This window comes from Phyllostomus hastatus, unplaced genomic scaffold (assembly GCF_019186645.2).
Source record: "Phyllostomus hastatus isolate PE091 unplaced genomic scaffold, TTU_PhHast_1.1 phas_contig_86, whole genome shotgun sequence".
In the NCBI taxonomy this organism is placed as follows: Eukaryota; Metazoa; Chordata; class Mammalia; order Chiroptera; family Phyllostomidae; genus Phyllostomus; species Phyllostomus hastatus.
In genome coordinates, this window is record NW_025333977.1 from 47,861,842 (window position 1) to 47,873,855 (window position 12,014).

Below are 12,014 nucleotides of genomic sequence, written 5' to 3' on the forward strand. Positions count from 1 at the left end.
ACTAATAATACTGATAGAGTATTGGGTTCCACTGCAAATCTTATAATAGAAAAGAAGAATGTCTACTCACTAACAGGGTGTGAAACCTTTCAATGCTTTGCTATAGTCTATAGCAAAGCATTTTTTAAGGTGCAAATTTACAGCAAATGGTTTCAGAAACATTAGAGATTCTCCATGAGATTTTATGTTAATAGAACTCATTAAAATCACTTCATATTTTCAAGGTACTTTGTAGTTTATAAATAACTTTCTTGTTTTCTTTTTTTAAAAATTTTATAATTTAATATCCATAACAACCCCAAAAGGTAATTTACTTCCTGCCAAGACAGGCATAATAAATTTGACTTGCTCCCAGTTGGCCCACTAGTTGTGGGCAGAGGCAGGATGTCCAGGCTCAGTCTTTCATGTTACACATTCTCTGCCTCTCCATTGCACTGTCCAATGCAGTCGCCAGTAGCCTTATGTAGCTATTTACATTAAATTGATTTCAGTGAAGTAAAATCTAAAACTCCTCAGTCACATTAGTCACCTTCCTAGTCCTCAGTGGCCACACGGGGCCGGTAGTGACTGTCCTGCAGATCACAGACAGAGGACAGCTCCGTGGATGCACACAGTCTGTCGGATGCTGCTGGGTAGCCTCTAACCTCTGCGAGGGCGGGGCCTTCCTGCTCTGTTCACCGCAGCAGCCCCTCTGCCCAGCACGGTCGCTGACAGATGTGGAGGGTCAGGAAAGGCGGGTGGTCCTCCTGCACGTGGAAGATGAGATCTTTGCTAGAAAAGCTATTGGATATCAATTTATTAACTGGAATCCATATTATTAACTTATAGTGAGAGGCTAAAGAACCTGAGGGTGGGATTCTGGCAGGGGATATGGTGGTAGTGGTTCTGTTATGATCTGAGGACTTGATGTGTTCACGAGTTTCACATGAAATATCATCCCCATCCTTCTCTATAGTTAATCAGGAATACAAGTCCTCCACTATCTTCATAACACAGTCAGGGCTACCTAAATTTATTACAAAGAGCCCTCTCATCTCACAGAGAACTGCTGGGGCCCCACTGCCATGGGAAGCCTTGTACTTTCATTTAACTTTAGGATAAGGTACCGGTGATAGGCATCAATGCAGCATTATATATAATTTTTTATTTATCTGTTACATGAATAATATCATCCTTGGTCAACTTAAAATCAATTAGAGTAAATCTGTATCCAAAACAAAGGAGGGAAAAAGGAAACACAACAGATGCCGAGCCACACATAAGGCAGCATGACATTCTCCTGTCTCTGACACAAGGCCACGTGTCCCCGGCACACCCGCACCTGCCAGTGATGCGATGGAACCGATGGCCTAGCTCATGAGAGTGACAGCTAATCTGTGGGCCAGCACAGGAAATGCCAGCTTGGGGGAAGGGCAGGAAACCAGCTTTCAAAGTACTTTGTGTTTGTCTTTCTGGCAAAGCAAGTTTTCAGTCTCATCACAACTATGTATTGCACATTATTCTGTGATAGACACTACTATATGTGTTATTTTATCTACTCCCCATGGCGACCAATTCATCCATTAATAGGTATTGGATTAGAGACTTTTAATAATTTTTTTAAATGAAGTAAATTTTTCAGGCAAGCAAGAACTTTTCAGAATTCTCTACTATCTCTGTTCACTGTATGGCTTTGTTAAGGCTCTGAGGGATGGATGTTCAAATACCTAAACATCCGCACAGTGACTTCAAATTATCATATGATCAAAAATTGCTATGTAGGGTTGTATTACCAAACTATATATACTATATTTTCCAGGTGATTTATAGGGTAAGAGTGGTTCTGACTATTCATGGTCTTCATGCCCTGACTTTAGAATTTAATCTCACATAAGGTGCAAGTCCACTCTCTGCTCAAGGAGAGACGTGACCCGAGTGGTAAAGGAAGGCTTTCAGGAGGGCGGGTCCAGGCAGATTGCTTCTCACTGTGTCCTTTGCCACCTGAAATACTTTCTCAGTGTTCCACTGTCTTCTATGTCCTATGGTCTATCTTCTGAGACAAGAGCTCACATTCCTTTTTGACTGAATCTCCCAATGCCAGCTCCAAACCTTGCCTCAGACTGCAGAGGTCCATTTGCATTTCAGTTAGCAAAGTGCTTTCACCTACAAGGTTTTATTTGATACTCTCAAAAAAGCTTGTGAGATTTTAACTGTCCTTCAGAGGAAACAGCTGAGGCCTGTAGAGTTGACAAGTAATTCACCCAAAAGAATACCAGTTCATAATGACTGGAGCTTGAACCAAAGTTTTCTGACTCCAAGTCACAATGCTTTATCTTTTTAAAAAAGTTATTTATTTATTTACTTATTTACTTATTTATTTTTAAAGAGAGGGGAAGGAAGAACAGAGGGAGAGAAACATCGATGTGCAAGAGAAACATATATCAGTTGCCTCTTGCATGTGCCCCAATCGGAGACCAAACCCGCAACCTAGGCATGTGCCCTGATAGGAAATCAAACCAGTGACTTTTTGCTTTGTAGGATGACTGGTCCTGAACCAGTCAAGGCACAGTGTGTTATCTTGACCACAATTCACACTGATTGGCACTATCTGCTTTTTGTATAGCTCCCACCTAGCAAAGCTCCAGTCTGTTTTACTAGACCATGGAATTTTCTTATCCATCAGATCCCAGTGTATGAGCATCGCAGCAGTCAGCACCATAGCTGCAATCCTAACACGCATGCACAGCTGCTTCAGAAGTAGAAAAGAGTAGTTACTGTACAAGCCCAAATAAAAGGACTCAAAACAGTTGCCACTCTTTCCTCATCACCAAATAGCAGCAATGACAGCTGCTTCTCCCTCCTCTTCCTCCTTCTCCTCCTGTTAATGATTAAGGGCTAAGTATTTTACATGAATTATCTAATTGATCTTCCTAATAAATATGAATCTGAGAAGAATTCTTATCCCTGAAGTAGAAAAATAAAGTTCAAGAGGCTAATTTGCTGAGGGCTCCCTAACTAGTAATTAGTAGAAGGAGAATTAATAAACAGACAAAATAAAAACACTTGGCAATACCCTACTTTGGTCTGAAGTTTGTCCCAACATACGAAGGAAGACAGACATACTCCCCACCTCCGCGAGCACCAGGTGACAACACAGGCCAGAGCTTCACAATGCAGAAAGGGATGAAATGAAGGGGTGCAAGAAACACTTCCTCAAGGCAGTGACATGGGCTGGTTTCGGAAGATGAGAAGTGTGCCCTCCAGGAGGGAATGGGCATGCATTTCAGAGAGAAGAACAAGCCCTGAAGCAAAGAAAAGGCCCGACATGCTCAGAGAATGGCTGGAATTTCAGGGTGAATGTGAAGGAGCGGAAGAAAAGGAGGCACCACTTGAAGGGGGTGAATGAGAGGCAGCCTGGACCATCAGGACACCAGGGAACAGCAGAGGACTTCAGGCAGGACACACCACTTGGGAGTTTCAGGATGATCATGCTGGTAGCAACATGGACAATGAACAGAAGGACTCTGTAACTGGACGTTGGACCAATAATCCAGATAAGATCATGAGCATCTGCAAGGCAGTGGAACTGGGGCTCAGATTTCAGAGACTCTGAGATGGAATCATCAGGATTTGGTGTGAGGGGGAGGTGATCAAGGTGCACTCAGATTTCCAGCTTGGGACCCAGGAACCACGGCTCTTAAGTAAGGCAGGATTTCACACTGTATTTCTCAGAAGTGTATATTGGTGATCATGTTAAAGGAGCAAAGACAGTTAACATCTCCTGTCATGAGAACAATACTAAAAAGGCATCCTAAAGAAGAAAAAGAAACTGAGATACTTTGAAATATGCTCTCTGGGCTTCCTTTGAAGTAAGATCTCCTCCCATCCAAGGTCTTCCTTTCTAAGACAATTGGCTACCTTTACCTTGACCTTGAGCTGCTGAAAAGGAAACAGCTTGCACAGGGCATGGGGACAGCTGTGGGAGGGAAAACTGGAGGAAAGGCCAAGGAAATTTAGCAGTGGGTGGAGGACAAGGGACATAGCCAAGCACAGCACTCCCTAGTCAGACTGTAGCCCTCCTTGGTCCCTGAGGAAGTGGTGAGGAGAGCATTCTCCCACCAAATCACAGAACTGAATTCAATTACATGATCATCCTGGACTTTCAGGTAATGCTATTTGCATTTGCACTTCAAAGATTACTTATGAGCAAGACACCTCATAAGCTGCTCATGAACACATGCCCTAGAGCCAAAAGACACACCCTCATCAGAAAGGTGAGATGGGACTACATCACCTGTTCCCAGCTTGCATGAAGCAGGGAAAACATACAGATGTTAAGAACTGCCTTTGCCCTAGGCCTGACTAGACTTAGGCTCCCGTCATACCTCAGCACATAACAATGATGTGACTTTGGGCCATGAATTTATGTCTCAGCTCTTTCTCCATAAAGAGGGGTAACAGAAAGGTCTACTTCACAGCTTCAGGCGAGAATGAAACAATATGATGTACGTAAAGCACTCAGCACAACGACTGCCATGTAGTGCTTGCTACACTTTCAACATCACTATCCATTTTTTATGAATACAACTCATTGCTACAAATGGAATTTCTTATTATGCATTAGAGCTTTCTAAAATGTTATGCTCCTATAATGATTTGTGATTTAATTTGAATATTGTCAAGCACTTACATGAAGACCCAAAGAGAATAATCTCTTTATCATGGTATAAATAAAACTTGATTGGCACACTATTATACATGTATTTATATTATTTCATCAATAAATCATATTTTAAATATACTAAGCAGACATAATTACTTAAATAGAGGGATTTGTAAAATAGTTAGGAGCATTGGCTTTCCACTCAGACAGACCTAAGGCTGAATCCAGACACTTCCATTTCCAGCCTCAACTTCTTTATCTCCACATGGTGTATGTTCATTCACTCAGTACCTATTTCCTGAAGGCGATTCCCTGACAGGCATCGTCCAAGGGGGGCAGCACCTCCTGGTCAGGCTGGGGAAGGTGATATAAAGCAGCTGCCCCAGAGCCCAGAACAGGGGCAGGTTGAGGTCCCTGAAAACTGCTGTTAGTTACTGAAACTGCCTGTGCTGGAACTGGGGACAGAGACAGGGGACATGCTCCTGCCCAAATGGCCAGATGGTGACACAGAGTGCTGAGAAGCACAGAAGGGGCACCGAAGGCAGCGGAGTGCAGGAGGAGCATCAGGAGCTGTGCTGGAGCAGGAGGTGGCACCTGGAGAAGCCAGACAGAGGGGCCAGGCTGAGCAGTCAGGCTCCCCTGATCCTTCAGCTGCAGGAAGTGAGTTGAGTGAAACACATGGCACTCCCTTCCAATGTTGATGGATCATGGCAGCTCAGGTGGAAATGCCATGTACAAGAACAGGATGCTTTAAAACTCTGACTCAGTCAGCTGGCTGTAAAGTGCCCCAGCTCCCCTTGCTTCACAGAATGAGGAAACAGGATTAGTCCCCAGGTCCATGAAATATGAGAGCTCTTCTCACTTGGGCTTGGAGGTTGGGCACAGCAGTCATTGCTGGGATGTCAGAGAGGCTCAGCATCTGGGAGTTAGGGGAGAGAAGAAGGACCTAGAACGGCCATCCGTGGTGGCTTGCGAGGGGTGAGGCAACAGCAGGAGTGGGACTGGGGATTGCTGCAGGCTCTAAACTCAATCTATGCTTCCAAGTTCCTCCTCTCCCCGCCCCAGCATTTACCAATCTCACCACCAGGGGGTGCTGTCATCCCAACACTGAACACCCTTCAGAAGAGGGAAAGAACTAAGCACTGCCAATCCCTTCATCTCAGGGTCGTTTCTTTACTAAATGTGTCTGGAAAATATTGTCTCTCTATGTAACTCCTTATCATCATCGTTTAAAAACTGTATAGCTAGATAGGACTGCAAGGGAAAATGCAGAACAGAAAGACGAGTGTTTAAAAAATAACAACTACTGGAATGAGTTCTTGCACAGCAATTCTTAAGTGGTATCATCTCAGTGAATTCTCACCATTGAGAGGTTCTTTTCAGCCTATTCCATAGATGAAGAAACCAATACCGCCTGGGGAAAGGGGTGGGGAGGGTGAGTAACTTGCATGAGGAATTCACAGCTAGTGAGAGGAGTGCTTGCACTCAAACCCATGCCCATTGAAATCCAAAATACCAGGTTCTGTCCTTTAGATCAGACAGCTCAGATTAAGTGACATTATAACAAGACCAATATTTATTGAGCACTTACTCTATGCCAGGCACTGTCCTAAGCACTTTCCTAGTGTGAACTCATTTAATCCTCACAGTAACTCTCTGATTTCATAGAGGATGTCATTCCCATTTTACAGGTAAGTCACACAGCTAGTGCACAGCTAGAACCTGTGCTCCTGTGGAAAGGTGAATCAATGCTATAAACAGTCTTTTATTTTTAAATCAGGAACAAATGCTCGTTTCTTTGTTCCTTTGATTCTGTTAAGAGACAGGGCATCTTCCATCACTGTAAAGATTTTTCAAATGTCAACACAGAGCATATTTAAATAAGTGTGTACTGATTACTAAAGAGTTTATCAGAAACAGAGTCATGAAAAAGATCTGAAAACAATAGGTGGGTGTTGATGTAGTAGCCATCTGCAGACAGATGTTCCCATTGAAGCCTTGAGAGGATAGAGAGGAATAAGGAAACAGTTGTGACCAATTTGTGGCTCTAGAATGTGAGAAGCAATAATAATGAGCCAAAAGACTGACCCACTCCCTGTGCTTTTTGTTGAAGACGGCATAGTGCACATTTCTCCTTCATAGCATGATGCCCTTTATATGCAGTGGACTCCTAATACGCAGAATTCATAAATATATTGCAGTGCTCCTATTTCAAAGGTTTTGTAAAATACATATTAAGGCAGCAGATCATTTAGTGATTTTTATTAATTAAATATTTTTGTATGTGGAATTCCCACATGTAAACAAAATATAATTGAGTCAAATTAAAAATTTAGCTATAAGATCTTTAAAAAAATCAAGCTCTTCCTTTTAACTGTATGACACAATTGTACTTTACATGGCTTCAGATGACCAGTAGATGTGACAGAATTTTGTCAAATGTCCACGTGGTCCCGAATGACAATAGGTGGGATGAAGCCCAGTAACATTTGTGTCTTCATTTTCCCAGCTCCCTATTAAGTATTGAATTTACCCATTCTCTTGATCAGCTCACAAGAATCACTCTGTAACACGTAGCTATGAGACCTAGGGGCAAGACACTTAACCTCTCTGTGCCTCCATGTCTTTATTTGTGAAACAGAAGAGATACATAAGGTTTCTTCCTTCTTCTTTTTACTGAAGAGAGAGAGAGATTTGTTGTTCCACTTATTTATGCATTCATTGGGTGATTCTTCTATGTGCCATGACTGGGGATCAAACCCACAACCTTGACATATCGGGACAACACTCTCATCAACTGAGCTACCCAGCCAGGGCCAAGAACCATAAGGTTTCTATAAGACATAAAAGAGTGAATATGTGTAAAATGTTTGGAACAGGGTCTAACACATAGTATAGAGTCTATAAAAATATTAGGTATTGTTTTTTAAAAAGTGTTGTTATGGGATTTTTTTTTTCTTATTGAGCTTATGTTTTTGGATGGAAAGTATTACCAAAAAAATTATTATAGTAACTTTGTAGTCTAGGGTATTGCCTATGTTTTATAGATGTCTCCTTTCCACCCCATGCTCCTGACAGGGATTACCTCGCTGACAAATCCTTATGGAAAAAGTGCATGGAGCCTGAGAATGTGATTCCCTGGAATTTGACCCTCTTCTCCATCCTGCTGGTCATAGCAGTGATCCAGATGATTCTCTGCATCATCCAGGTGGTCAATGGCCTCCTGGGGACCCTGTGTGGAGACTGCCAGTGTTGTGGCTGCTGTGGGGTAAGCTGAGGTCTTGGTCCTTACTTTTCAGGATGGGTGAGACGAGGCTGGCCTGCAGTGCTAGTGGAATGACATGGTGCAGAAGTGGCAGCTACAGAAAACCAGAGCCAGGCTGAAGAGTCCAGGCAGCCCCCTCTGCCAATACAGGGAAACAGTGACATGGTATTCCTGGAGCCCAGAAATTCTCTCTGTGCACATTAACAAATCCAGGTTGAAGTTGAGCAAAATTTTTAGTCTCTCACCCAGTTGACCATAGTCCTGGAGGCAAAGGACTGCATATACATACAGAAATTTACAAAATGTTACGTGAAAATCCCCAAGGAGTGAGCATTTGTCATATGCACATATTGCCAACAGTAACACATCATTGTCTGGCCAGAAATGTTCTCATTATTTCCTGACTAGAGCTACATGGTGGGTTAAAGTTATCAATATATGAAACACACTTCAGGGTATTTTTTTTTCTCCAACCAAAGTATTAGATGATAGTTGTTTGTGGGTAAGAAGACTTTCATTTTTCTTTCTTTCCACTTTATATTATTCAAATAAGGTTTAACAATTATATATTTTAAAATATAAAAAAGTATCCCTAGCCAAGTAGCTCAGTTGGTTAAAGCATTGTCCTGGTATGTCAAGGTTGCAGTTTTGATCTCCACTCAGGGCACATACACGAATCAACTAATGAATGCTTAAGTAAGTGGAACAATGAATCAGTATTTCTCCCCCCTTATTCTTCCTCTCCCTCCTTCTCCCCTCTTCCTCCTCCTTCTTCTTCTTCTCCTTCCTCCTCTTCTTCTTCTTCTTCTTCTCCTCCTCCTCCTCTCTATTTCTCAAAAAATAGTAAATAAAAATAAAATAAAATATAAAAAGTATAAACAAAAAGTTCAAAAATCTACCATAAAAATGCATGTCTTCCAAATAAATTTTACTGAGTATTGGCTTTATTGCTATACATTTTCAATTCTATTGCATTGTATTTAAATTTTTTGGTCAATAAACACAATTGGAGAGAAAAGAAAACTACCAATTATTCATCAAATTATTTTTAGGATTCAGTAAGAATATTGAGCATTTGAAGCTTGTGATTCCTCTTAAATGAATTCTTGCTTTCTAAATCAGGCAATTCATTTCAAACACTGATGTTATTTCTTTGTTTTTCTTTCACAGAAGACAGTTACACTTTTTAGTTAGGTAGCAAATTTTCATTGCAAGGTTTATTGGAAATAAAACTGCTCTTTGAATATAAAACAGTTTAATAAATCTGAGGATTATCTATAAATTTAAAAACATACCTGTAAATGTTAGTACATTGATTCTTTTCAGTGAGTGTCATATATTCAGGTACCATATTTGAACTATTTTAATGAATACATCATTTGATAGTCAAAAGACAGTGAATGGTGAATGAACCCTGCTGGAATTCTCTTCCTTCTTTCCTTCCTTCCTTCCTTGTAGGAGATCATTCTGCGTGGCATGGGCCCAGCTCCCACTCAGAGATGCCCAGGACCCACGCCCATGGATAGGTTCTCCCATAGGGAATCAGGCCTGAAATGTACCTAGGCTGCTTTGAGTCTTGCTTTTTGCTAAAACTCCCTCACCCTGAATTGAGGACAGTTACTGCAAAGTAACTTCCTAAAATCCATGCTAAACCTTCCAAGGATAAATGTAACCAGTTCAACCACTTTTGCCTTTTCATTTGCCAATATCCCATATCCCTCTTCTGTGATGTGATTAGCGGCATTGGCTCCTTTGTTTTCTGTAAAAGGTAACCTAAAGCAAAACTGTGCATACTAAATGAGGACCATCATGTAATGTGCCCAGAGATAGAAAGAAAGGCCTGTCATGGTCGAGGCCACGGCTTTTGCTCCCCTTCAGAGAAAAGCCATGTGTCCATTTTCCTCCACCAGACTTGGTAGTCTGTGTGAATGTCTCATTTCATCCATAATGACTTGGACAATGTGGGCTGGTGTCTGCATCCCTCCCTCCCTCCCTCCCTTCCTTCCTTCCTTCCTTCCTTCCTTCCTTCCTTCCTTCCTTCCTTCCTTCTTTCCTTCCTTCCCTTTTTATTTGGAAAACTTCAAATCTGTGTAAAATTTAAAAGAACAGTACAATGAACACCTGTAAGTTTTCACCTAGATATATAAGTTGTTCATATCTGCTCACCCTCTCTTTTTTAACCATTGGAAAATAATTTGCAGATATCCAGAAACTTCACTACTACATATTTCAGTGCATATTAGACCTGCATTTTTAAAAACTCAGTCTGGTGAGAATTCCTTTTTTGTTGCCAGCTTGCCTCTTATAAAGCGGGTCAGCATTCCTCTCCCAGGAGGACACTGTGGAAAGATGTGGGCTCTCAACAGTTTTTTTAATAGCTGAGTTACCCTAGCAAGCTTCCTAACTTCTCAGAGTCATAGTTACCCCAACCACTTTTGCCCAACTTCTGTACAGAGTGAGTAGATCAGCATTCATTCATTCAGACAGAAAAACATTTATGGAGAAGTTCCTCAGCATGACACAATCCTTGAATGAGGTAATAGACAAAAATGTTCTTTAAATTCAAACTATGACCTAGGATGAATGTCAGCTGTGCAGTCTTGGCCAAGTCAGTTGCCCTCGCCTGTTTCTTTGTAAAATGTTATTGTTAAACCAACTTTCTAAGGGTTGCTGACTGAGTATCTAACATGGGGTGATTAACATACATTCATTTGAACAGTTAGAAGGCTCAGTACTTTGTACTGATTGTTATTTACTAAGAGCATGAAAAACAGTGAGGCAGCATAACTTTCAGAAAAGAACACAATCTCTGGGTTAAACCTCCATGGGTTCAAATCCTGGCTCCTCTGCTTTGCTGAGGTTTTGGAGACATCGCTTGAGTTCTCTGTGCCTCTTACAGAAATTATTTTTAATAATAAATGATGCATAATAAATTGAAGCTTAAATTCCTATAACCAAAATGCAGTTAAGATACAGATTAAAGCTCTGAAAAAAAGTCAAAATAAATAGTATAGAAAACATTCCAGAAGTGACAAATAAGGGAAGGGAGGAGGGAAGGAAAATGTAAAAAAAAAAGTCATAATTAATTAATTTTTTCTACTTTCTAGGGAGATGGACCAGTTTAAACCACTCCGATGACCTTCTCTAACTCAATGGCATATGGAAAGACACCTTAAACTTAACTTTTTCTCCTTGTAGTTGTCAGTTTCTATCTGTGCCCAAACTGTCAAAGCTTAGGAAGGGCACAGTTATTCCTTCTCCTTTCCAACCAGCTTAGCTCCACTTTGAGTTTTATGTTAGTTTCAAAAAAAGAAAACAGGTTGTCCACTTAAGTTAGATTTGTAAATCTTTTAAATTAGCTTCCTTTTAGGATTGAAGAGCAGGTAAAAAGCTTGTTTTTCACAATTTTTTCTTTAAGAATGAAAAATGGATGTCACATGTACCACCACACTGCTTTTTGTATAAACAGGTGTTTATGTCTCTGAAAGTTTTCTATAATTCAGAGGAAGGAAGAATATGAAAAGTCAGAAACTGAGACCAGTTTTTGTTGTCAAAATTTATGGGAAAAAAGTGACTGGTGTGTCATAAATAATTTTTTATTTTTTTCTAACATGTTTGAATTGATTATGACTACCCTTTGAGTAAGAATTTCCTTATATATATTAAATTAAAATCATGATTCAGTGGTAATATAATAAAGGTGGTGTGTGTTTTGTGAAAGAGGGGCAGAAGGAATGAATAAAACCCACTTTTTACCTCTCTACAAATGCTGTCTTTCATCAAACATAAAACAATGTTGTTATGGTTGATTTTGGTAATTACTTGTCAGCCTATGGCTCTGGATTAATGTAATAGGTATAATTCTATGTGTTATATTATGACATTAACTTTGGTTGTATGAGTCAGGCACTAATAGGGAGTTAAATCCACAGTGTTTACATTCAAACCCCAGCTGCACCACATACCAGCTAGGGACCCTGGGAAGTTACTTTCTCAGTCTCCATTTCCCCATCTGTAAAAGAGTATTAATAGGCAATCAACCACCCAGAAAATGTTGAAGTCCCCCAAGGGTGAAACAAAGAGGCCTGTGGGGTTGGTCACATGACT

General features: G+C 40.7%; 1 protein-coding gene across 1 annotated transcript in view; it reads left to right on the top strand.

Moving 5' to 3' along the window:
• Window positions 1-11,602, top strand: part of LOC123827225 (transmembrane 4 L6 family member 4) — a 31,641-nt gene extending 20,039 nt beyond the window's left edge. Inside the window, exons 4-5 of the mRNA XM_045851665.1 lie at window positions 7,721-7,910; window positions 11,015-11,602. Coding sequence (XP_045707621.1) covers window positions 7,721-7,910; window positions 11,015-11,032 — 208 coding nt within the window. The 3' untranslated portion in view covers window positions 11,033-11,602. The remainder of the gene's footprint in view (window positions 1-7,720; window positions 7,911-11,014) is intronic.
• Window positions 11,603-12,014: the final 412 nt, after the last annotated feature.